General features: G+C 39.6%; 1 protein-coding gene across 3 annotated transcripts in view; it reads right to left on the reverse strand.

The window, feature by feature from the left end:
* Positions 1-27,366, reverse strand: part of specc1 (sperm antigen with calponin homology and coiled-coil domains 1) — a 66,521-nt gene that overhangs the window by 19,814 nt on the left and 19,341 nt on the right. For 2 of the 3 annotated variants that reach the window (XM_072375676.1, XM_072375677.1), the window contains exons 4-12: positions 13,840-15,392; positions 12,366-12,573; positions 12,007-12,080; positions 10,377-10,552; positions 6,502-6,665; positions 5,660-5,760; positions 5,480-5,555; positions 4,847-4,991; positions 2,905-3,007 (exon numbers count right to left, since the gene is read on the reverse strand). In XM_072375676.1, coding sequence (XP_072231777.1) covers positions 2,905-3,007; positions 4,847-4,991; positions 5,480-5,555; positions 5,660-5,760; positions 6,502-6,665; positions 10,377-10,552; positions 12,007-12,080; positions 12,366-12,573; positions 13,840-15,392 — 2,600 coding nt within the window. Of the gene's footprint in view, positions 1-2,904; positions 3,008-4,846; positions 4,992-5,479; positions 5,556-5,659; positions 5,761-6,501; positions 6,666-10,376; positions 10,553-12,006; positions 12,081-12,365; positions 12,574-13,839; positions 15,393-25,902; positions 26,453-27,366 lie in introns of those variants that run through there. The other variant, XM_072375678.1, reaches the window with a different exon arrangement.

Below are 27,366 nucleotides of genomic sequence, written 5' to 3' on the forward strand. Positions count from 1 at the left end.
CACAGTATCTACAGAAATACCATCCATATGTTAAGCATGTGACCTGCACATACACCTGAGCCTTTACGGCACACCATTTAAGACACATGGTAACCATTCTAATTTTTTTCCCTCACTATAATGATTAAAGAAGCATGCATTTGAAGAGCCATGTTATACTATTCAAGGTGAGATCAGGGTCATTCTACTTATTTTATTCTATCAATACCATCTACTTTTGATGATTACAAGCAATCATCTCTGTGATTCATGTATTGATTGCAGTAAAGAGGCAAAGAATGACATCAGGCTTTGTGTCCAGCTACAATTACCCTGATTTACTGTGCCCTCGGCTACTATAAAACATCAAATTATCTCCTAGAATGCTTACAATGGCACCCAGGTGCTCTTTCACTTTAATTATGCTGCTGTTTGACCACAAGATCTGCCAACAAAAGGACTGTAATAACAACTGGCACGAGGCTGAACCTCCCATTGGCTTTGTCTCACACAACAGCTTTTCTGGCTCTGATCTGCCTGATGAGCATGATATAAGAGCTTGTTTCCTGACTCCACCGCTTGGAGACAAAGAGAGGATGGAAAGTGAACAGTGATGGTAAAAGCTGCCCCCTAAAAGAGACTATAAATTTTGTGACCTGAGGAGGCCAAGCACAAATTATAACACAATGATTCAACTAAAAAGCTAATTAGTATTGAGTTATTACCTCTCTGATCTTAGTCAGCAACTGAACACAAGCATGACAAAGAAACCTTCTTGCAGGTGTATTTTCTGGCCATCTGAGCCATTCTCCTGGAGCTACAGACAGCATGGTTCTTCAGTTAGTCTCTCTGGACATTTGGGCTGTAATTAGTGTTTGCCATATGGACAGAGGCCTTGTTACACTTCAGCATCCTAACCTTTTCACAAGATATTTGAAGCTCTACACCTTCTCTGACAGTAACCTTTTCTCACTGCCTGAGATGAGATTCAAGCAGGATCTGGAGTCCACTTACTGTAACTGTTTCACACACACAAATGTACATATTCGTGCATTCTTAAGAACACAAATCCCCCTGGAAAGTAATGGAATTCACTAGAAGGGAAAAAAAGGCAAAAGGCAAACAAGAGCAGTTTTTGAAAATCTCTGCTGATTGTTTGTAGAAAGTTCCGCACCTAATCCTCTAAATATTTTAGAAATCCTTTTAAGTCTGAGTTTCAGAACTTTTTGCTCTATGTCACATCATACCTAAATTACAAACAGCTCTTAAGCTCAGCTGCTTGTCTTGATCTCCCCCGTTGTGTTTGATGTAATAACATAAAGAGTGTTCAGCCTCACAGTCTGTAGTGCCGTACGTATTCTCTGTATCATATTACATTTTTTCTTTGGAAACTTAAGAGCAGAGTTGTGAAAAATAGTCACAAATTTTACTTGAGACATCAGAGGGTTAACTGCCTAACACTGTTGATAAATCCAACAAAAGTCACGAACATGGTGTACACAGAGGAAATGAACAAGCAGAAAGGATCACAGACCAAATCAAATGCAGCTACTCCAGGAGGGAGCTGATTATGCTACAGACTGAAACACCCCAAAGAGTTAAATCTTTATAGATTCCATAGTGAAGTCATAGGAATGAGGCTCTAATAAGGATTTCATGTTTTGGACTGATATGTACTGAATTTAACTAACATGTACAGTAACACCTGTGTACAATTTAACAGAAATCTGTCCAAAATAGGGCAGCGATGGAGAGTAACTGAGAGCACTGTGCTCTTTTACTGCATCTCACTTGTTTAAAGCGTTAAATTTTTTGACACAATAACATGAAATGAATAGTAAATTTAAAAGTTTTATATTGAAAAAAGTTATAAAACGTTTCCTTTGCAGCACGTTACACTGAAAATGAATGAATAAAACTATAATCGAGCATCCAGTTGCTGCTTCAAAAAGCATAAAAACCACTGACCTTCCATCTCATACTACCGTCTTTATAAAAGCTCCTCCAGCCAAATGATCAATGTCAAAAACAATCCCCATATCAGACATGTCACTGGTTTATCTAGTCTGATCCAACATTTCCACCACAGAGTATCTGCTGTGCATGTTTTTACCAACACATGCACCATCTGATAAGCTCCAACCTCATATGATGACAGGGTGACTAAAAGTTCACTAAGCGGCACTCCTTGAGAAATAGAAACTATTGATCCGATAGCTCATTCAATAATTCTTAATAATACTTTTTACTTTCTGCATTTTAAAACAGGAATGAAAAAGGCTTTTCTATAAGCAATCTTCTCTCAGAGTGTCTTTTTTTGTCTTCGACAGGGAGTCTGCAGGTTGTGACCTCTCTGCAGGCGTGTAAAAGTTTTAGCATCGGTTAGCTGACGTGCTGGCACACAAACCTGATGATTACACAGGAAAATCTCAGATCCTGCTGGGTGTAATTGCCTCCTTAAACTAGATAATAGCAAGGTAAGTGTCAACAAATAGCTCCGTAATCCACAGATGGGCACAAAGCACAGTAACAAGACATAAACAAATGGACACGCATATAAACCCGAGGAGTTAGATAAATACACATGAACATTTAATGCTACTGCGTGAGTGCTTTGCTCCATTGTTTCCATTAATGCTGCATCACCGTGAGATGACAGCTTGGTGAATGGTCTCTGCAAACCTAACAATGTGCCTTTACAGTGCAACACCTCAGCAACAGCTAAAAAAATTACTACAGAATTTAGGCAGACTAATCAATAGAAAACCCGTGCTATATAGGGGAGGTAGTGAGTGCTGTAATCTCACTTTTAAATTAAATCTTGAAGAGAGAAAGTTTCAAATCAAGATATATAGCAGAGCAGGGTGTGAAAGTGTTTGGAGCAAGTCGTATGTTTGAGAGAGGTCTCTGGCCTGTGATCCCTACCGGATAGCCTTCTGTTTTCTTCTGGCACCACTTCAGTAGAGCATTTCTCTTAGATCCTCCGTACTCCCGCGCCAGTGCGGCCAAGGGGTCCTTTCTTTCCACACTGTCACCAGGGAAAACGAACCACAATCAGAGAAAGAAGGACAGTTGCAGTATGTCATCAGAGAACAACATGTGCAATGTTTGGTTCTGCTGTAAAAGATTTTCCATCTACACACGCATACTCAAACCTGGGTGCTCACTTAAATGGGGAAAGCTACATATATTACATCACTGTGAGTCTAATGTTGCTCTAACAACGTTGACAATTCAATTAATGAAATATTTTTCCTAATAAAAATTCTCCAAAAATGTTCTGAATGTTCCCAGAGGGAACAGTGAATTCTATTTATTGCTATGCAAATATATCTTTTATGGCAAAGCTATAAAGGGAAAAAGGACCAAACTAGATCAGAAAAGAGGCAGGTACATCCAATTATGCTTAATTACGCTAAAATAAGTGGACATTGATTTAATTTCTAGCTATATCTGTCTAAAGACATTATCTGCACAGTATGTACCATTATAGATATAATTATTAATAAATTCTAGTATAAAAGAATTAAACTAAGCCCCCTCTAAATTTAATCCATTTCAAAACAGAGGGGAATTTTTGAAATCTTATATTATCATTAGAACTACTTTGGAGACTTTTCGGTTTAGTTTATTTATTCTAGAGTTCAAAGTTGGCTCACGATTGCTCTGGAGACCAGCCATCTCTATACTGTGACCAGTCTGATTCCTTAAGAGTGGGATTGAAAGCTTTAGCACAATCTTTTTGGTAAATGGCCTCAAACTTCAATGCTGAAAGACATCAACTGCCCTGCAGTTAGTTTTGATGAGAGAAATCAACAATATAACAAGTAAAACAGATATGTTAAAAGCCTATCTGTAGTAATATTTGGAGGGTTTGCTCCCCTGGGTTTTTCGCTGAAGCTGAGGCCATGGGAAGACCATGGGACACGGTCGTTGCACTGTGCATGGTAAACATTTCACTTGTCAGTACAGCTCTGCTGTTGAATTTATTATTTCTGTGTTTGAGGCACTGTAATGCCATTACAGCAAGGTCCTGTCCAATAAAAATATTCTAGAGGGGTCAAAAATTTGCATTCAACATCAGTGTTACAGTAAGTATATCATAACCCTATAAATATCCAAAGAAGATATCCACTGCTGAGCTCTCTGAGAAAGCCTGCAATGCAGACGCACACATTTACATCAGTGGTACCATTCTTTGAGGTATTCATGATACTGTAAATACAGATGGTGAAGAGAGAACAGCCAGGTAATATCGTTATACCAGATGAAGACCAAGTAAAGCTGGACAGACAGGTTTTTGAGTTTCTGTCAGTGATGTTTGTTTATATAAACTGTCTGTTTAAGCTGAGGGTATTGCCCGGTGGGAAGGCCAAGGCTTTGTTTACCTTAAAATATTTTACCGTCTCACTGTGAACACATAAAGCTTAACTTCATCTACCACAAATGCAACTTGTTGCTATTATATTGGAGCGTTACAGTGCCCACAAGTTGGACAGGTGTGTACTTGAAAGTGAAAGGTAGCAATGCCAAAAGTCATAGGCTGTTTAACATCTGTCTCTCTTTCCTTCCTGATAAGAAACCACTCCATGTGCTTCATAAAAGCCGCTTGTGTCTGATCAACAGTGGTGGCAATAAAGTGTGTGCAGCTCCAAAGTCCCTCAGCTGAAACTTAATTATTTAATAATGAATATCAATATGATGTGCTGGTACTTTAAATCTGCTAATGCATGCAGAGACATCACAAGACAAATATAGTGACAGCACTTCTACAATCCAGGGTATGTTCATTTTAATGATTCCAAATTGATCCAAACAGTTAAGTGTTTTTGTAAATTATTCAATGACTGTGTGTCAGGCAGCTCACCTGAGCTTACTACTGCCTTTATTATAGCTGATGGATGCAGTTCGACTGCCGAAGGAAGCAGGACTTTTGATTACAGACTCAAGAGAAGGACTCTTTCTCATAAGGCTGTTAGGTTTCAGGTCCTCCCCGAAGCTCGACAACTTATCTGTTGAATCAAAGGATTCGGGAAATGGAAGTAGACACAGAAGAATATGACAAAAGACACAGAAGACAAAGCATATCCTGGAAATGTGTGCTTCTATTCAGGAAAAACTGTTTCTTAAACAATTCCTCCGGGAGTCTCTCAAACGAGTCCCCACTGAGTTGTTTGAGAGAATTTCGAGAGTAAGGCAATACATTTACAATATTTGTTTTTCGAAGAGAAAAAAAAATAGCAGAAGCCGGATGTTTGCATATCATTGTCCCGTTTCATTTATCTTTCAGTGAGGATACTGCCTTATAGTAGTACTTTGACCATAAAACCATCATTTGTTCATGCATGACAGCTAATAAAATATGGAAACACAGGTAAATTTATCTGGAGCCACGATGGTGCAAGATAAAGGTCATCTGTGGGATAAAGCAAGTAAAGCTAATGGACAGTTAAATTCAGTACCATGGCAACATATTAAAAAAAACACAAGTGTTACATACCATGAGGATGAGAGAATTCTCCATGATTAATTCTTTTTTCCAGTGTCTTTGATAGTGGCTTTATGTATGACTGTCTCTAAAAGAAGACAAAATAGAAGAGGGACCTCATCAGAGTCTGAAACAACTTCACTTGTGCAAGGCCGATCTGTAATTTTTTAAGAAAAATGTGTTGGAAAATACCTGGATAGGGGAGACAGCAGCAGCTGGTGCAGTGCGTACAGGGATCCCACTCAGCGGGCTCCTTGGTGAGGAATGCATTTGAACTGTTTGTCCTGGTCCATCTGTAAGATCCAGTATTACATTGAGTACCACTTCAAAACAACCTGAAGCTCCATATCCCGCATTAGCAAGTTAACATACCAGGCATTCTATGACTCCAGTGTTAATATTGTTTAAAGTATATTTGTGCGGGTTCTGGCTATACAGAGGACCAATAGACAAATAAAGCAGCAAGACTGGAACATAGTAAATAAATAAATCTCAATTAATAAACATACAGGGCAATGGATCAAATTTTTTAAAAATGAATACTGAAATGTCTCAAAATTCAACCATGATCACTTTTGGTGACATTGTTGGTGTTTCTTGCTTTTGTTTGATGATATAGTCTTAATCTAAATGATGCTTACTCATGAAAAGCTCTAGTTTTAGTGTTTCTGATAGCAATATTGTAATATTTCCTGTTTATGCTGTGAAACATGCGGAATTTGCTGAGTAAACAAGATAAATCCTCTCCAAAGGTGCAGCATCTAAAGCTCAAAATACTTCATTAGTCACACATTTATTTTCCATGGGTGTCGAAAGGATTTTACAGACAAATACCAGAATCCCTCCAACCTGCCTGCGGCCAGTTAAGATCAGACAGTACTGCAAAACTGCAAATGCCTCTGCTGCAGAGAGGTGACAGAAACTCATGCCGAAGATCACACCAGCTCATCAGCTGTTCTGCCCTACGGTTATACTGATGTGAAGAGATGCCTCATCACTGTGTGTGTCTGTGTGTTGAGGTGCTCGGTGCTCACTTTGTCCAACGGTATCAAAGGATTTAATGAGGGATTTGACAGTAGCTCCGGGCTCCGAGTTGGCATCTCCGCTGGCGTCGGTGGGTGTGGTGGGGATCATGGAGATGCCACACCAGTGATTGTTGTTATCGGAGTCGGACACTCTCACCTCATCACCTTGGGACCTGGCAGACACAATGAACAGGGTTGCTGTATAGACACAATACAATACATGATGGTGATTGTGGGAGGGATCTGTCAACTCAGCATGTGACCCAGTATTTAGACTTTCAAAACCCCTCACTTTAGTTCTCATCTGTTGGAACAAGCAGCTGAACAGTAAGAACGCATGTTCTAAAACGGAGAGTCTGCTCAGTTTATTGACAAGATCATGAGTATGACCAGAAGAGCTCACAATAAACCAGTTAGAGATAGACCTAAAGTTGGAAATGGAATCTGAGCAATCAAGTCAGCAAGACATCTCCCACGTGCTGGCCCTTGTAAACATGGGACTTTGGAGGGGTTCAGAGATTTTTCATCAGTGATGGATGAAGAATGAATGACAAGAAATTCCTCAACTCACCTAAATGAAGCAGAATGAGAAGAGACACACAAATGCAGTTGGGCTGATGTCATTTCATTTATTCATTTACTGCATGGATGAACAACAGTCAAACACTTCTTTATCAATTTACAGGCATAAAACCAGCCAAGACTTTCTCGACAGAATAAATTAACAGGACATACTCCGTATTGTTCAATAAAACAGAATGACTTATCACATGTCTCATCTTCTTTGAGATGCTTTTGTGCAAATCCAAATGTTAACAATTTAAGCACCAGTACCTTATTCTCTGGCTGGATAATATGGCTTTTAGAGTTTGGATAGTAAGACAAACCTGCAACCACATACCAATATACTACCACAGTATGCAATATTCTGTAAAGGTTTTGTTCAAAGATCAGATACATCAACCATGTGATGTGTGATATTACAGCATTTGTGCCCAATACATAAAAGGAGAAATATATGAATCTGTTGAACATTGTGATTCAAATTCATCAATAACAAATAATTATCAGAGCCTTGAGTGAGCTCTTAGGTTCAGATAGAAGGTCTGTGTGGTTAATTTGATTTAACTGATATTTTTTTATTTTAAAAAACAGGTGTTTATGGAAAAAAAAAATCCAGCAACACAGTTTTCTTGGTCTATGACCTAAAATGGACCATCAACCTTTTGGTTTATTTTAGGAGAGTAAAAAATTACCCTGAGGTATGCTGTTTAGGTTCATAGCAGTTGTAACCTCTAATATTGGCAGTACGATATTTAAAATAATTGTAAATAGGAAAGAAATCATCACAAAAATAAACAATGAACAGAATCTAATATCGGTGTGTTGAAAGGCATTTAAGCAGGTGTAGGTTAATGTGTATTACATCATGCCATCTAATGGCTGACAATGAAACTGCAATTTCTGATAGCAGGCCAATGTTAAATCTTAGAAGAAACAAAAGTTCTATGTAAATATTAAGTTTTAAGGTAAACAAAGAGAGGTCAAAGTAATTTCACTCTTACAGAAACAGTAAGCAAAATATATTAGGGGCCAGCACAAAAACAAGCGTGACCAACATTTTCTGATAATACAAACTGGACTTTTAATGTTGTTATGTTGCTCTTGCCTGGACCTGCAGATTTTCTGATATTATACGTTCCCCATTATTCTAGCACAATATTGAGAAATCCTTTAGTTTTGCTAAAGGCTGAATATTCAGCACTATCTAATTATATGATGTTTATCTTTCTTAACAGGTCCTGCTTTTTCACTCTTCTCATTTTTCTGAAAGGCACAAAGCAGCTTCACACATCATAAAAAGAAGTCTGTTCAACATGTGGCATCTCCACAACATGAAAGTATAACAGTACAAACATACCTACAAACATCAGTACATTCATTGAGAAAGAAAAATACAGTATTCTTTAAAAAAAAAAACAAAGGCTCCAAAATATTGACACAGAGAGATGGAAGCCAAATCACGAGACGTTCTTTGTGTACTGTAGCTATACTGCACAGTGACCCACAATGAAACTGGTTAACCACATTGCATTTTGAATAACATAGTAAGTGCAATAATAATACTGTCTTCACATGATGCTGAGGGAGGTTACTTCTCTAGTGCCCTTCAACTGCAGTCTTGGTATCAAAAGTGGTTCCGGTGTTCAATCTGAAAAGTAAAAGAAGAGAGGAGTTGAATCACAGAACACAACTACAGCATGAAATATATTCTAAACAATAAACCTTATATTTCTTATTAATGTAGTTATTTTGAAAGCCAGACCTCTGGGCACTTTTATAAACTTTGCTCCATGCATACCTCACAGGATTAATTCAGTCAATCATAATGTAATGTCAAGTTGTGCCAAATCACCCAGTGATGAAGATGCTATGGAAATGTATCTGTATCATATGACACAAAGCATGAGTTCAATCCGATCATGCCCGTGCAGCCCATCCTGCTTTTAATCAAAAAAGTAGGAGGGTTATTCATCCAAAGAACAGCAGGTGGTGCCAGATACATCTACTTGGACTACGGGTTTAAAGAGCCAGGAAAAGCAAACCAAAAGGGTATGATAGTCCTAAAAGTGCAGTCAGCCAGCGAATGGAAAAACAGACAGAGTCAGACAGCCTGAAGCAGCAACATGAAGCCAAACAAAGATAAGAAGGTCAGTGAGCATCAACAGCACACAGGGCAGGTAGAGGCAGGCTGGCTGGGGACTCACCTGGACTTTACAAAGGGAGGCTTGTCAGGGGGACATCTTTGACAGAGTCATCACAGGGAGCTGATGGAGGTGGGGAGCGGACGCAGCATAACAGCTAATCTTGGGGACAGTTGGCGATTTAGACATGGTCTAAGACCAGTGCTGTAACTAAATATGCACATACTGCTGGCAATCTGAACATAAGCTATATCTGGTTTTAAATTAAAAATCATTATTTCTTATCTTCTCAAACTACTGACACAGAATTTACAAACTGATAGAAGTCTAAATTGTCTAGAGATTTGCTTACTGAAAGGATATACGATAGCCGGCCACACAGATAACCAGAATGCTATTCTTAAGCAAATCTAAGCAGACTTCACAAAAGAAGAATTCGACCTGACATGACAATGAAATTAAACAAAACCATCGAAATCACTATGGCATTTGCCTGCTTTCAGGATATATAAGTGTGTTAAACAACTGCATCTTTAACACACTTACATACTTGGACACAAACTAATGCAATGCTGTTCATAAATGCGCCACTCACAATACTGCATGGCCACGGTCCAACACTGTATGAAATTTAAACAGCATGACACATATCTGCTTATTTTCTAACACTTCTGAATCAAAGTGGCATATGTGTTTAGAGCAAATCTGCCACCAAATCTACTTCCTCAAGTAATGAAAAAGTGTTAAAACATGTTTTGAGTCTGTGATTTGAATGGTGATATAGACCAAGAGAACATGTCAAAGAAGGAAACATAGAGGGCAGCAGCTTAAAGGAAGTAGAATACAAAGAGGGAAATACAGTAGGAGACCACTGATTGACCAACAGAGTCTGCCAAATCCCAGAAACCTGAACATTAAAACTCAGAGGATTTAATCTTGTGAAATACCAAGTTCTGAATGATCTTCTTTTACATCAGATAGGAAATTTGGGAACCTCTTGAGTCTCTTTGAGCTATCATTGTTTGGGCCACAGACCCTGAAAGGAGATATGGCAAGACTCTGGCAGGTATCTCATATGTTTGTCGTATGTTCAGAGCAAAAGGAACTGCAGCCTGATGCTTAACAAGGGCAGCTGGGTGTAAAAAGGACTGAAGAAGGGGACCAAGGCGGACATGGTACCTGACTCCCTGCACGGCCTCCAGGTCAGCCGAAAGCTTTGCACTACGATCCTGCTCCTCCTGAAGTTGCCTCCTGAGTGTACGTAGCTCCTGCTGAGCTTCCACCTTGATGTCGTTGGCTACGACCACTGCCGTCTGGAGGTCTGCCTGAAAACGACGCCACTCCTCCTTTTCATCCTAAATACATCAACACATGGATTAGGACAGGTGGATGTATAGCAGACAGATTAAAGTTCATCTTTGAGATTACAAAGAATACAATAACACAAGAAATGACTATAAACCATTTGGATGTAGTTGGATGTTTATAGTAACTGGTGCTAAAATTAAATAAGAAATCTGATTAGCAAATGATAAAATTTTGTGTTTTCTTACCAGAGGCACCACGAAAACATTTACATGCCTGCTAATTCATTTTCCCTATCATTATCAATGTTTTTTTTTAAACTAAGATGGAAGCATAAATGTCCTTTATATACAGAATAATGTTTCACTGCACTGTAATCCTACTATTTATATTAGAAAAATGTGATAAGATTCAGCTGTTTCATCGATAATTATTATATTAGGGAACAGATGCCAAAAGGCTCATATTTTCTCGTCATGGTTGGGCAAAGCTGCAAAGCTGCCAGGTTTATTTTGTGAGACTGGAAAATATGATGAATCATAAGTTAAATGAAATGAGTAAAAATAATGGCTGAGTCTTAAACTGCCTGACTGGTTAAAAGGCACCACAGACATTGAGATTATGTTTTGTAATCTTATTTTGTGTTACAATGGACATACAAAAGAATGATTAAAATCCTTTTTGGAGCTTTTCCCATTCTTTAGGTTTCATTTTACTCATTTTCATTTGGTCAAAAATGCATATTGTAACTATCAAATTTCCGTTTAGGAAATAGAAATCAGTTCAGTTAATGGTAGAAAAAAAAAACAGTTTCAAAAGATCAGCAGTATCCATAGATAAAAGCCACAAAATCCAGGAAGATTTTACTTATTGCACTTGATAATATCTCTTTCAAAGGCAGCCACCAGACTAAACTAAGAATAAACTAAGAATATTATAAGAAAAAACCTGACAAAAAATACAGTGTCAAGTGTGAACACCCCTTCAGTATGTTCCATTGTGCTATCTGAACAATGCTTAGTGGAAGGAAGACTAAATTAGACCTGGGACATCAAGTGAAATTCCAACCAAAATCTTTTGAACATCACTTGTTTACCAAAAATGTTTTAAATTTAAATGTCATTTAGTGTGACTCATCAGTGACACTGATGACAAGAACAGAGAATAATTCTTTCTGTACTGTAGATGCCTATTAACTCTGCATATGCAGAAAATGCCTGATAACTGAGCACACATGTATTTTCAAAAGAGATGCAAAACTTTTTTTTGGATTAACTGATATCATTGCATATGTTTATGAATTTACCTATAAACTGTGCACGTATTATATATTGGTAAGACAAAATATGACGTGACAAACGTCTATCAAAGGTTGTCTGACATAACTCCCTTTAAGTCAGACAATTATTGTCATAATTGCATTAAAGTGTATAGCCTAAATAACACATTTAGAAGGACTCCAGCTTTTGAAACTTTACACACCTGCTTATTAAAGATTTCTTACCTTCATTTGCCTGTTGAAAATTTTCAATTGTCGCTCTGCTTCAGCTTTTTGCTCCTCAATCTTTTTGACAAGATCTGCAATGGGAAATATAAGATCTCTGAGAACTGCTTACCTAACTCTGTTGTTAAACATTTAAACAGCAGTCACTTTAAGCTTCACGGTTTTCATTCAGGAGTCAGTGTGTAGCAGAAGAAAGGTGTGCTATGGTATGCACTAATTTGCACGTTGTTTTCTTATAGTAGTCCAGTTTATAAGCTTTATTACGTGAGCCACTGAGCCTAAACTAAACTGATTAATCCATGTCTCCTAACTACATTTAAGACGCATATAGAACTGAACAGCCAGTGATCTATACATACTCTCCATGTCCAGGACAGTTTGGTTGGTATGACAATTGACAGCCCTCTGTTGCTCCACCTGGTCCTCTAGCTCGAAGATGGTCTCCTTAAGTTCCTTCACCTGGTTCTCTGCTTGAATCCCAGCTTCCTCCAGGGAAGTCAGTCGGTTACTGAGCTCCTGCTCTCTCTTCTCGGCCCGCTCCTGAACCTGCTGGCATTTGACCTCCAGCTGTGCATGAAAACACGCAGAAGTTTGAGGAGGTTTTAGTATGAACATAAGTAAAAACATAAGCAGTGCTTTGTGCAGTACTAACTGTTGGTTGTCTATTGGCTAAAAAGATGGGATCTTGAGTCACTTGTTGCACTTTTGAGGGGCAGTATTTACTGTATATATGGCACTTTTTCCTATGTGGATCAACATCATCACTGTTCCCTTCTTCCACATAGGAAGGGTTTTTTTACACTTTAACAAAACAAAACACTCAAATCACTGTCTTGTTTACTTCAGTTCTCGAAGCTAAAGTCAGTGTACCATGATGATTGTTGTTGTGAGAGATCACTGTGAGGACAATACTAAAACAAGTAAATGATGTATTCACTCAGGACACTTTCCGACTGACGCCATGTGGCTGTAATAAATTACCATGTCTGTGAGTGAAGTTATGCAGAGGCCTAACTCTCACATCCATGTGGCAGAGGACAAAAGTATGACTCAGATGTTCGCACACTGGTGAACCACCCTACAGTTGGCCTCAGTCGCTGTCCTGCAGTGACTTTATGAAGCTGATGGACACACACCTCCCTTTGGAGCAACATTTATACAACATTACCAACATCACCCCAGCTTCTCTAATGTTTGTAGAGTGTTGTAGGGGAAAACCAAAGTAACTACTGAGAAACATGTGAGAGCAATTAAAGCAAACATGACTTCATGTACTGAGGAATGTGTCATCATCTATATTAAACTGACTGATCTAAGTGGTGACTCAGTTGAGAGATCTTAAATGTGACAGTAACCCTTTGACTTTTGAGTAATTGATTCGCCCAGCTTATTCAAATGTGACAGAATATGTAAACAGATCGTTCTTTTGGGACTTGACAAAGCTCTGTCAAACACACCATGATCAATGAATTCATTAAAAGAAAAATATTTAGACACACACTGCATTCTTACTGAGCTCCCTTCTGTAAATCAGTAATATTCATCATTTTCTTTATACAGTACATAAATGATGCATCTAAGCAACAGTCCAAACAAAGATGTTACAAGATATTTAACTTTTAACAAAAGTGATCCTGATTCTTCGTTTACACATGGTCCAAGTTTAATTCAATTATTTTTGACAAGTTTTGCTTAATTTTGCCAGAAAACAGACAAGCAGCAGGGATCACTTTATCTCCACCAAGATGAGTACCAAGAGTTATTGTTTTTATGTATGTGATGGAATTAAATATAAACTGTACATGTCACAGTGTAAACTTGCATCCCTCCTACCTTTGACATCATGGTTCGCACATGCTCAGTCTCAGCTTGGGCCTGAAGCAGCTCCTGTCTCAGTTCTGTCAGCTTCACCTCCAGCTTGTCTCTCTCAGTATGGGCTGTCTTCAACAAATTCTGCAACTCAGTGCTGTCACTGGCACTTTGCATGGCCTTCAGCTCACCCACCTTTTGCCTCTCAATGTCTACCTGTGCCTTCAGCCTACTGTTTTCCAGCCTGAGCGAGTCAGCCGTCGCCTTCTGTTCCTCTACAGCTTGTGATACCTGACCTCTACTTTCCACCTCCCTGTCCAGCTGGGCCTGCAACCTCTCCATCTCCTCTTTGAGGCAGCACACCTGACCCTGAGCTTCCTGGTGTTCCTCCTCCAAAGCCCGCAGGCTGCCTGTGAGCTGCTGCTGGATGTCCACCAGTTTTTCGCGTTCAAAGCGAGAGCTCTCCACCAGCTCAGCATACCTCTGCTCCAGCTCTGCAAGTCGAGGCCCTTGGCTATTGAGCTCCTCCTCCCTCTGGACATGAGCCTGAGCTTGCTCCTGAAGTCTTAGGGCAAACGTTTCATTTTTCTGGGCCAACACTTCCAGACGCTCTCTCTGCTGCTGAAGAGAGGTCTGCAAGAGGCGCTTCTCCTCAGCCAGACGCTCGTTCTCAGCTGTTAGCTCCTGCACAACTTGCTGCTGGTCAGCCAGCTCCTGCAGTGTTGCCTGCAGCTCTTCAGCTGTGCTGTGATGGCTCTCCTCCATCTTATGAATCTGTTCCGTTAGGCTCTGGACTGACACACCCCGACCCACATTGTTTACTGCTACAACAGCATCTCCACTGACACTACTGCTCACTGATTCTGAGCATGATGGGATTTTCTCAAACTCTGAGGAGTCCGGCGATGGTGACTCCTTGGTAATGTCGGAGCTGGAGGAGACAGAGGTTTTGATAGGGCTGGCAGTAGAGGGTAGACTGTCCTGCTGGGTAGTTGAGGAGTCCGAAGGCAGGCCATTTACCAAAGGCTTTGAAGGTGGGCTTGTGTTTGTACTAGATATAGGAGAGGCCTCCACGCACAGCAGCTTTTCTTTCAGTGCCTGGTTCTCCTCCCTGAGGGCTGCCAACTCTCTCTGAAATTTCCCATTCTTCTCCCTGAGCTCCGCAACCAATACAAGGGCCTCTGAAACTTGTCCCTGCTCACGGTCAGCTGCAGGCTCTTGGTGTGAAACAGAGTTGGGTGAGGGTAAAGAAGAAGGAGTGGAGGGTTTACCTTTGCAGCGCTGCAACTCCATCCTGAGATTGCTGATCTCCAAGTCTTTAGCCTTGGCTTCAGCCAGCAGCTCTTTCACCTGATTCTCCAGAAGACCCTTCTCCTGGCCCTCTGCCTCTGCACGGGACTTGGCTGAACTACGCGTCTGCTTTGCAAGGGTGGAGAGGCTAGACGTGCTGGCACTGGAAACCATTCTCTTTGTAGATGAGCTCCTCAGTTGATCCCTAAGAGAGGTGCGATCTCTTGTTATAGCTGAGGATATCTCTCTCGGTGCTGGGATTCCCGACTTCTTGGTTGCTTGTGCACCTGCAACACAAACAAAAGTACCTACTGAAACAGAGTTAAAGTGAATTCACAATAAAATCAGTATCTATTGCAGTCTATCCACAAAACATCTGGTCGAGCTGTCTACCTTAAGCCCCTTAAAAATAAAGTTCCAGTGTGTAGGATGTAGTGACGTCTACTGTAGCAGCATAAATTACAAACTGTGAAAAGCAACACCATGGACCCTGTTAGGAGAAATGTTAAAATACAGAAGATTTTGTAACCCGTGGTGTGTTTGGATGAAAACTGCTCATTCCAAGGCATTTCAACAGTGCATTAAAGAAAACAATAGCAATGAATACTTCAGTGTATTTCGCCCCATAAACTGTCTTTCAAAACCTTTAAAAATTAAACAAGAAACAATTCTCTCCATAAGTTCTAAAGTTCTAAATCTGTTAATTCAATTAGAATAAAATACACTTTGTTATTTTATGCAGTTAATATGGATTATCAGACACACACCTGATTTTAGCTTTATTAAACTGATTCCTAAAGCTCTAGGAGAGTCTTTATTAGCAGCCTCTGTTCAACAATACATTTGTTCTCTGTAGTGTAAATATGCAGCAGACAGGACAGTGAAAAGCAAAGGCTAAAAGAATCAGAGTGGATTTGTTGATATCATGTAATGACACTAATTGAACTGACAGTGTGTCACACTCACACTTGGATTATTCAGCACTATGGTCACTGTACCCCCATTCACATATTGTTCTCTGTTTGGACAACAACGCATCTGCCTGGCACTATTTGTGTGTTGCTCTCTGTGGCCATTCATGGCTGCAGCAGAGCTTAACTTTGGCATTTCAAAAGGCATCAATACGAGCGGCTGGCATGAGCCCTTTCCAGACCCCTCTCAAACATGAAGAGTATTTACTGATAACCGGCATGAGCTGGGCTCTGCCTGAAAACGTTTTATTGTCTGTTTTCAGATCATCAGCAAACAGCGATGCAGACACAAGAGAGTTGCCTGTTTCAAAGGACGACAAAGGTCCCTGTGCACGTGGAGCATTCAGGCACAAAGCAGCTTAAGCAGTGCACACACAAAGACAGCACTGTCTCTCACATGCATACATCATCATCAAACCCACAAAGCAGTAGTCAGACAGGACAGCCTGTGTCAGGAGATAGACAGCGCTCCCTCCTCATCAACACATGCACACACTTGCAGATAAAAAACACACACAAACCACAAACAAATAGCCCAGTTAGGAATGGATATCTTATATCCCTGTGGGTATGATGGACACTATGCAGAGACAATACATCCCCTGATTGAATGAGCTCACAACTGCGGCAGAAGTCTCCAACACTGGCACAATATATGGGGTACAAAGCTGTTTAACATTCTTCCAATGAGATGCTGTGGTGAGGAGAGGTTTAAGTCGAGAAGAGACATAAACTGCATGAATGCCAAGTGAGATAAAACCTAATTATTTTTTTTAACATATAAATAAAACCTAATTTCTTCAGTAAACAATAAACGAAGACCTTTAGAAATGGCTGGACCCTGTCAGTTCTCAGTGTTAATCCACAGTCACTTATGCATGTAATTCAGAGGGGAAGAATCCATGACTGACAGAATGAGGACAGCATGTACCCCTAAATTATGTACTACCTCCTGGAAGATGGTAATGCTAAATCAGCACGGTGTTATAAATGACTATTTACTGTGCACCACAGGAAACAGAGAAGGTAAGAAAACATTAATAGCTCACATCAATTTTAAGGCCACTTTTTATGGCTGATAATAATATAAAGGATAAATAAGTCCTCAGTTCAGGGTCAAATACGTCTAAGACCAGTTCATTCCACTGAGAGTAAGCGATAACTTGAGTGGGATAGCATTCATTTGCCGTTTCGTCGTACTCCTTTTCCTCTTGCTTTCAGTGAATAAAACCCAGATGATGAACATGAGCTTACTTCTCTTTACATCATCCACCTCCATAACCATGACATCATCACAGCTGTGTCATGTGCACAAAGAAATGTCACCAGTCTAGATGCCAGGAGTCAGCACAAACAAGATGGCAGGATCCTAAAGATCAACAAACATACAGTGTCGGATAGTTACAGAACCTCAGACATGGTCACCAGTGTCTTCTAATGGAGCTTGCCTTCTTTTAGACAGTTACCAAACTGCATTCCGTCATGCTTTTAAACCAAAACCACTTTGTGTGTTTTTACTAAGAAATTTCAAAAACAATATTTTTTGCAAAGAATATAATTTATGCACGACAATAAAATGTATTCAAAATTCTAAACAGAAGGGAAGAAATATGTAAGAAAACATCAAAATATAAATATAAAAAAGGGATACTTGCAAGTGTTGATCATTTATCTCCAAGATGTCTAAGACAGAAAACAAATGCCACCTCGGCTCTACTGCTTGTTTTCAAGACGCCAGCCTCTAAGAATGTTTATTTAGTTGATTTCATTTTTACATTTTAAAATTTCCACAACTTTGTCAGACATGAAATAACTAGAAGAGTAGAAACAGCCAAGATATGAAAACATGATGGAGATGGATTAAATGTAGATGGAGAAGAAAGTGAGAGAAGCTTTCACTCCAGTACGGTACAGCTGAGAGGATCATGAAAGGGACAATTACACCTCCAACTGCTTCCATGGAGCTACTTTGTGGTTACATGTAAAAGATCCCCAGGAGTGAGTGTGTTTGATGATGCCTAATAACACCTTCTGCAATGTCCAACCAATTCAAATAAATAAAAAAAAGAGATAAGGAAATAAATTAGAGGACCACTTCTCCATCACCCAGTTCTAATAATCTTTCATTATCTAATCATATTTGATCATATTTAATCATATTTGTGGGTGTGAACATTTTGTAAAGCTAGAGAAAATATAACGTCATTACTTTAGGTAACCAATAAATTTAAAAACAACCTACATTTCTTTGTGTTCCTGGAGGAAAAATATGTTTCCTATACTGTAAGGACTGCAAACCTCAACCAAATTAAAGCTAATACAGTATTAAAGGTTTGTTTTAGTCTTGATTTAGTGCTGTCCTGATGTATGCAGCCTCAGATTCAGGACGTTTTATGGCTACCTCTTAGAAGCACTAAACCTGTGAAAACGATGAAATGAGGACTTAAATGGCTCACAGAGGAATGCTCCTCCTCTGGCAAGGAATAAATCCACACGGAGTTTGAGGAAACCAGCTTTTGGCACACAAATGCCAGCGTTGAAGGAAGAGAGGAAAGGCTTTCCCAGTTAAAGAGAACATTGTCACTTACAGTAATATAGTCAGTGTCCCAGGAACTGTTTTCTCTGTCTCCAAAAGATTGTTTACATGATACATTCAAGAAGACTGTTAGTAACTGCACATGTGGAATTTCTAACATAAAGTCTGATATTGATAATGCTCAAACAGTAACTACGAAAACAGACTTACTGAGCATATGCAGTTACTGTGCTGCATACCTTATGTTATAAGCCAAATGAAATACATAGACCGACTTCCAATCATCCAAAGACAATTAGTTATTTCATGGGAAGTCATCTCCTCTATCAAAGTAATGCACTGCATTGGGTTCTTTCTTGTTAATGAAGATAAGCTTTCAAATCACATCAGGAGCTGTGTGGCTGGACACAGTCCAGCACCAGCCGGATAACCGCAGCCAGCGTGCCAGCCAGTCAAAAGGTGACAGAGTGCATTATGAGCAAAGTACACAGAGACTTCAATTTACAGAACTGGAGCGTAATGGGTGAGGAGTCATGATGAATTAATGACTGCAGGTGTTCAAGTGTCACAGAGTTGGCATCTGAAATGACGCACAGGCATCGTCAACATAGCAAAAAAAGCTTTTTATGGGAATCTCTCTCTGCCACGCCTCTGTCTTCCTTTCTGGGTTCCAGGAAATGTAATGTGCAGTTTTTCAGACAGGTGGGAGTGAAATAGCGGAACAGAAAACAAAGACAGGGCACGAAACAGACGCCAATCAGTCAGATACTGCGACTCACAGGCAGTCCTCTCTGTAAGAGGAAAGGAAGATAGACAAAGCTGAGGCTCCATGAATGCAACAGTGACAGAGCAGAAATCAGTCCAGATGGTCAGCTGTGTTAAAAACACCCGAATGCTCCACTCAAAATCATTACACCATTCCTTTTTTAGGGATGGAATTGCTCCTTGCTGGCACACTGAATTACAACTGAATTACATATTTTGTTAGAAGAAAAAAATACTTTGGAATAAATAATTAAAACAAATTCCAGTTAATAAAAACTGAAGTCTAGAACATGACACAACGTTCAAAGTAAAATATAAGAAAAAAAATGAATAAAACAGATATCATAATCAATAACAGATGCTAACTAGGCCTTCACTGGATTTAACATGGGGAAAGAAGTGTCTCTATTTCTTAGTACTTAGCTGTGTTCAGTAGATGTACTGTACCATCATCCCTCAGAGATTCACTGAGAGTAGTCTTTAAAACAGAGTTTTGGAGAGTGACTGTTATCTGACTGATGTATCCTAAGTGTTTATTGGAATTTTAGAAAAGTAAAGCAAGTCTTAAGTTAAACATTTCTGATTCATTAGAAAATAATGTCTAGCTATGCTGTGACTTTGGCATCAATAAACCAGTGCCTTCCTATTTCTATTTTAATGAGCTTACCTACAAACAAAACTGTTTAGCTACAGGCCCATTTTCTATAGAGATGTGATGCTCTTAAAATGTAAGTATGACAAGCTTCTGTAAGTAACTAAAATACCAGGGCAACAAAAGACAAAAGTTGTGTGATAGTAAAAGCTCTGATTGAGCATCTCGAAACTACTTGAATAATAAGAATTTGAGGATTTCCTCATTTACAGCACTTTATATAGTTAAATTAAAAGATACAGAAAGTCTTAAGAAATCTCTGTAAGGAGGAGACAAGGCTAAAGATTTATGATACTTAACATCTGTGATCTTTGGGCTTTTGGGAGGCACTGAAATCATAACAGACATGATTTTCCAGTGTAAATCATCACATGGGCTAAGGGACAATTCTAAAAGACACCGTTAGTGCATGTCACTTTCACTGGGCCTGAGTTCAATGAAGACTGACTGAGGTGAAGCATGTTCCCAGCGCAGATCAAAAGCCTAAATCCATGATGCTATTGGGGCGCATTAGTACACATAGCATGAGTAATGTGCAGTAATGTGAAGGTATCATTAATGCTAAAAGACATACAATAAACAAGTTTTGGAGCAACATATTGTTTGTAGCCGTCCAGACAACATCTTTTCCAAACAAGGATTTGGATTATTCATCAAAGCTAAACTACGGTTTGAACATATAACTACAGGATTGTTCCATGGTAAAACAGTGCAGGAGATAAACTGACCTGCCTGCAGTTCTGACAGGTCAACCTGAGAATGTATTTGCACAAAATGTGCAGCTAAACATATAACAAAAGAGGCCTTGAACTAAAGAGTGGTTGAAATCAACAGCAAAAGGTCTCCTCATTTCCCAACATTTACAGTGAGTTGTACAGGGAATTGTGCAACTCTGTGGTATACATGCTCTTATCACAATTTCTAAGTGGCTGGCATTAAATTCAAAAAGATTTAGAAGCCAAGAGATACTCAATATTAATCAGTCAAACCAACAACTGCCCAGGCCAACCTCAAACCCTGTCTTTCAAAATAACACACAAGATTAACTGACAAGGCACGGATGAGCACAGGACACAGATGCAGGGAGTTTCAGAACAAGATGTTTTATTAGAGCACAACTACTGGAGAAGTTCCTGAACAGAGCAAAACAACGGCTGTGAAACTCCTGAAGCGCTCTCCTCAATAACTACACTTGAGAAGAGTGCGGCTATGAAAATTAACAAACAAGGCTCTCTCCACTCTGGGAGGAGAACTGAAAGGCTATTAAAGATTACAAATAAAAAATAAATAAGTCGATTAACTATGGGCACTCCTTTAACAGAGGCGTGATAGCTCTCAAATCAAAGCGCGCCACTAGCGGAGGTTTCTATGAAATATTAACAACCAAAAATTTCTCCAATAAACGGAGGAACCAAAATCAGGCTATGGAAATTATTCAAACTAGTCGTACAACTATGGAAAAGATTACAAACAAAAAGGCTCAGCTACAGGCTCTGGAATTCAAGGCTTGGATATATCAAAGGGTTTCAAGGCACGAGGGTGAAGAACGAAAGAGTTGCGACACACTGGCACAGGACAGAGGGAAACGCAGACTATTTGAACATGAGGGACATTGCACATGAGGGAGCATGAGGGAGCATGAGGAACAGGTGGAAACACTTAGGGATCAGGGAAGACAATCAGACATTTGACACAAGAGGAAGGGCAAGGTATCTGAAACGAGAGGGAAGTTAATTTTTCAAAATAAAGCAGGAAATGACGAGACAAAAACAGACTTAAGAACAAAATATGTCACAAGTTCCTGGCATTAACCATTTAAGCTTTAAGTATTGCTGAACATAGCTTTAAACTTCTGGTGATTTCCATCCTGGCTTTACATCTTTAGAAAAATGTTGCATGTCAAGTTATAAGCGCTTGTAATTTTCTCTCAGAGAGTGCTCACAAGAAGGAGCAGATTATAAAAACATAATCTGTGTAAGGATTAAACAACAAATCAAAGCAGGATTTGCAAATGGAACAAAAAAAAAACAAAACACAACGCCATCCTATAATCTCAAGGTACACTTTGACTCCTCCTCTTTTGACTACAGTTTAGGACATAAACAACCTATTCTGTATCATCTATCAATTTATTTCAATGTATTCCCTTTCACAGCAGATACATTCATGCAGCACTTTGTATCAGCCTTGACGAATTTGATAGAAATTCACAAAGCTTCACTTGAAAGTGCTGAGCTCTGATGCTGAGCTGACTGATCATGCTTTGAGCTTGTGTTGTAGCCTGTGACATTCACTGATCGAGGGAAGAATGGATCCAACAAGAAGCACACAATTCAACAAGAAAACATAGCACTGTATGTAAAAGAGCTGAAGATGAAAAGAGTATGGCCTCTACAACAGGAATATAAACCTGTAGACGCCTTAAAACTCATTACGTGAAGAGTTGAACGCTGTGGGTATCTTTTTGTAACAAAACTTATGCTTTGGTCTTATTTTATTTCTTAATCCCTGTTATCTTTAAACGATAAAAGTCAATAACAAATAATTACTTATAAGTGCAATATATGATCTTAGAAAACCACTGGGTGTCCCATCAGAACAACAGAATCTCCGTCCAAAAAAGATGGTGCCAAAAACTGACCGTGACATCCAAATTGGAGTCCTTCTAAATAATGCATATTCAACCCCAACAAATGATACATGAATTATTAATGAAAAGCATCATCTTTGAAGTTTTGCCTTTTGGAAAGTGGGTCATCTTTTCTTGCTGAGTTATTCACTGTAACAGAAATTTGAAGTGCAATGCTTTTGCATGCCACTATACATAGCTCAACAGTACAACTGAGAGTCATGAGCAAACCAGTTTAGTTAGAATATCATACTAAATAACAGGCCACTAGGAGAATTATACATAAACAAACTGTCACACAGTGCTCCAAGTTTTATTCTCAGAATATGATCTTTCTTCAGGCTTCTCTTCTTAAGAGCATTCCTTGACAACAGACAGCAGAATCAACATACAGAAAGGTCAGGATTCCCAAACTGAAGATGAACCACAGTCAGCTGCTAACAAACAGACAAAACAAATCAAGATAAGTTTGATTCTGTATGCATTAAACACATAATCACAGGCTCAGTCACTACACCATAAAATAAAGAGATTTTTATGAGCCGAGGCTTGAGGGCTATAATGTATCAACTTTGATATCCAGGCAATAGTCTCCATTGCACAAACAGGACATTTAAACAGCACACACCTTCCTCTACAAACACAAAGCACTGTGAAAAGTCTGGTGTATTTACTGTACAAAACTGCTCACTGCCACGGAAAGTATGACTAGTGTAACTTCCTCACAGTGTCCCAGCTATCGAGCACTGCACAAATCCCTGCTCTACGTCATTTTCTTCGAACGGGATATTGTGATGACCCTTAGGTTTCCACAATCATTCAATTTATCAGCTGTAAAGGGAAACTAGGCAACTCAGGGGGGTCCTGGGATCTTAACTAAATGCGACCTGTGATAAATTTGTGGATTTTTTGTGTGTTTTTGAAACAATGTCAAAAAGCAAAATAAACCCAATATATGTGGGCAAGACAAAAGTAGATGCCATTGTATGTCTGAGGGGAGGCCAAGCTGGGTAAAGATTATATGTGAAGTCTGAAAATGACCTTATTAAGGAAGTGTAGCCAAGCAGAAGCTATGCAGAACTTATCTCCTATAAACATATAGATATACTGTAGATAGGTCTTTAATACAGGTAGGGAAAAGAATAATATCTTGGACGTCAGCATCATGGAACTTTGCTTAATGTTGCTGAACTACTGATGAATTAAGTGTGGACAGAAAGAACAATGTTATTCCAATGCAAACACACACACTGATACAGTGGTATCAGCTCTGTAGTCTACTTTTAAAGCTTTTGGCAGCAACCTGAAAGATTACAGCTGCCTTCAAGAATTCCATCAAACGTTCCCATTTTTGACCATGTGAAAATCACCACAATCTTCTTTACGTCAATACGCAAATATATAGCTTTCTTTTAATCCTGTACCCAAACGGGTATGATTGATTTAGTTATAGCTCTGAAAATAGACCCACTGTTGTTGGACCATATTTTACTGACAATTCATCAAACGTCAACAACCTGCTGACCATAAGTTCTGGTCTTGGCTGCTTTCCTGGGGAGGCAGTGCAGAGACAGGAAGGCTCGATATAGCGGCCGTCAATGTAGTTTGCTTCAGATAAGGACTAGCTTATCATTGCTGCAGACAACTTACTCCTTAGGCTTCCACTTGAGAGATAACACCATAATTCACATCTGAACGAGTTCCTCTTGTTCCCACGTTTCTCCTCCTACTTCCAGCACCAGAACTGTTATTTTTCTCTCCAAGCCCAACAGTCTGTCAAATATCAGCTGGATGGGTAAATAGGAAACTGGTACAGAAAGCAAAAAATTCTCTGTTCTTGTCCATCACCATTTTGCTGTTAAAAAGATGATAAACGGATGTCTCAAACAGTCAGTGGGGCTACTTTGTACTCATGAGGCCAACAAAAATAGACTGAGGAGCTTCTGCATGTCCGTGGCCTCTGAGCCCTTGGATCTTTAGCTTAATGCTATGAGTGGGTATAAATAATAATGATAAAAAATCTAGCATTTTGAAAATCAATTTTCATTTTCTTTAGTGGCTCATTTGAAAAAACAGAGAGTAGATTAATGGGGGGAAAAAGGATAATCAATAGACAATATGGCATACACTTATGGCAAGTTCATGTGGAAGGCTGGACTTGGCTGGATCATGGAGTATGACACTTGATAGAATTTAAATACTTGTGTCCCACTATACTAGTACAAAAACCCATAAACTACCTTTGAGTACTGATCCTATAATTACGGTTTACCATGAAAAGGATCGAGAAGGACCTTCTGTTTTGTATATAATCCATTAACTGTGCAGTGTACACTGTAAGAGTGTGTGCATGCAGAGAAGAAACTGGAAGTTAATCCTGTTGAGCATGAAACTGCTTGCAATCATTGCCTTTCATACTGAGTCTAGTGTGCTATATCCTCAAGCAACAGACACCACTGCTATGAAATGACGCTTAACACACACTACTGATAAAACTCTATGTCTGTGCTTGTTGCCCTGGCAAGCAAACTGACTCTGGTCTATTTAACAGTTTCTATTTGGATGGAAGCACATCAGTATAATCACATACAATGGTTAATATTATCAGGCAAAAATAAACGCACATTATATCTTGGTGTCAAAGAAGTTCTGATGAGTTGTGAAGATGTAAAAGAGCTTGTTGTCTCTCGATAAGCGTGAAGCTACTGCTGAGTGCGGTTCAGAGGCACTTTGAAATGGAAATCTTAGTGAGCTAGGGGCAGTGGAAGGATGCAAGTGTGCAACTGATGATACCAACTCCTCTGGCACATTCCCTCATGCTTTCTGTCAGGCAAATCCCACTCAGCACTTTCTCTCACCTGACTGCCCAAAACTTCACACAAGTGCAAACACAGAAACACACTGTTCTGATCATGTAAAAACAACACACCAGATCCATAAGCACACACATGAAAAGTGTGGACAGGCTCAAGAAAAACATGGCAGAGGGAGAGAAGGGAGAACTAACTTCAAACCCATTTAAGCAGCTTCCACAACTCCAGGGCATTGTCAGTCATTACTTTGTAGGTGCGGATCTTGTCAGTAGCAATTAATCAGGTCTTGTCTGTCAATGATGCTCTCAGATATGACATGACAGGAGATTAGCTCATATCTATTGTATTCTGCAAATGTACGCATTTGTTCTTTACATGAGCAGAGAAAAAGAGACAAAGAGCTGAGGTAAACCATGTTAGAAGAATCAGACCTGACTCTGTTTCCTCCTGTCTCCCTGCCTGGTTCCCCATGTTGGTCTGCTCCGTGACTCCCACGCTCTACACCAGGGCAGACTAATCCAAGAATCCGTGACTGCAGGGGGAGAGGCGTGTGTGTCAGTGTCAGGATTGTTGTCTCTGTTCAGCCCGCCACGATCACCACTGGTCAGAGGAAGCCATGAAGGATGTATATTTCTTCTTATTCTTCCCTCCCTCCCTCCGGTCTTCGTTTTTCTCTCCACGTCTACCAAGGATTGTGTGTGTGGGCATGTGTGAGGAGGCAGGCTGTGTGTCCTATCAGTGAGTGAATGTATGCGAGTGTGCTTGTCCTCCAGGAAGGTGGCAGTATGTCACACTGGCAGACGGCTGGCCAGGCAGCGTTGTGTGCACTTCATTATTGCTGTGATGACTGGAATCAGCTCAGAGGAGGCGTGGCTTTCTGGGCCTCACACAAACATGTTAACACACCTCCTCCCACTGCTGTCAGCCAGTTTACTCTCACCAATACCAGCTGAACAATAGTGAGATGATCCACTCCTCTCTCACTGTTACGAAAAGGACAAATATTAGAGAGATGGAAGGGTGGAGAAAAGACGGAAGGAAGGCAATATTTGTATTTTTGGCAGACGATTAACTTGCAGCTCATGTATTTTCTTTTCCCCCTCAAGTGAACTTGCCGGCAGTCTGACATGATTTCTCCCCTCATACAACAGAACTGTGATTTCCCAGCAGAAGTATTCATAAATGGAGAAAAGAGATGTTGATCTGAGGAAAGGAAGCCACCTCAGGGTTCCCTACAGTGCAACCAGGAGGGAACAAAAGCATGACTGTGTATGTGGGTGCACCTACATCTCTATAAAGATGGGAAGCAGTGAGCTACATTTGGTGGAATTGGTGAAGCCACTAAGATGAAGGCATGTTTTTTTTTTCCTTTCATTTCTCTTTCACAACATATGCGTGTGTTAAATGTCTATGATAGCTGAAGAAACATAGAGCGACACATTTGAAATGACTCGTCTTTCAAATGCAGTGTTGTCTTTGTATTTATCAACAACTATCAGGAGATTACCATGCAAGTCCCCTCAAAACTAAAGGTGCAATGCAGAAATTCCAGCAAACTGCTGGAAAGTTCAACACATGCTTTTTTTTCCCCCCATCTGCGCACTCCTGAAGAATCAGCCAACCTCAGTTCACAGTAACACAAGATCAGACTTTAGTTATATGATTATGAAAGCATAGCTGGAATAGGCTCCAGCTCCCCTGCGACCTTGAGTTGGATTAAGCGGGTATAGAAAATGAACCGATGGATTGTCAAAGTATGATTTGCTCTGACTGAAATGAGAATAAACTAATCTAAAACGGCATAAATGTGTTTGAAATTTATTCCTAACAAATTCAAATTAATCTTAAGTGCAGCATATATTTCTTAGTCAAATGTGACACAGATGGTATTTCTA

The sequence above is a fragment of the Leuresthes tenuis genome, unplaced genomic scaffold (assembly GCF_036924035.1).
Source record: "Leuresthes tenuis unplaced genomic scaffold, fLeuTen1.0.hap1 SCAF_21, whole genome shotgun sequence".
NCBI lineage: Eukaryota > Metazoa > Chordata > Actinopteri > Atheriniformes > Atherinopsidae > Leuresthes > Leuresthes tenuis.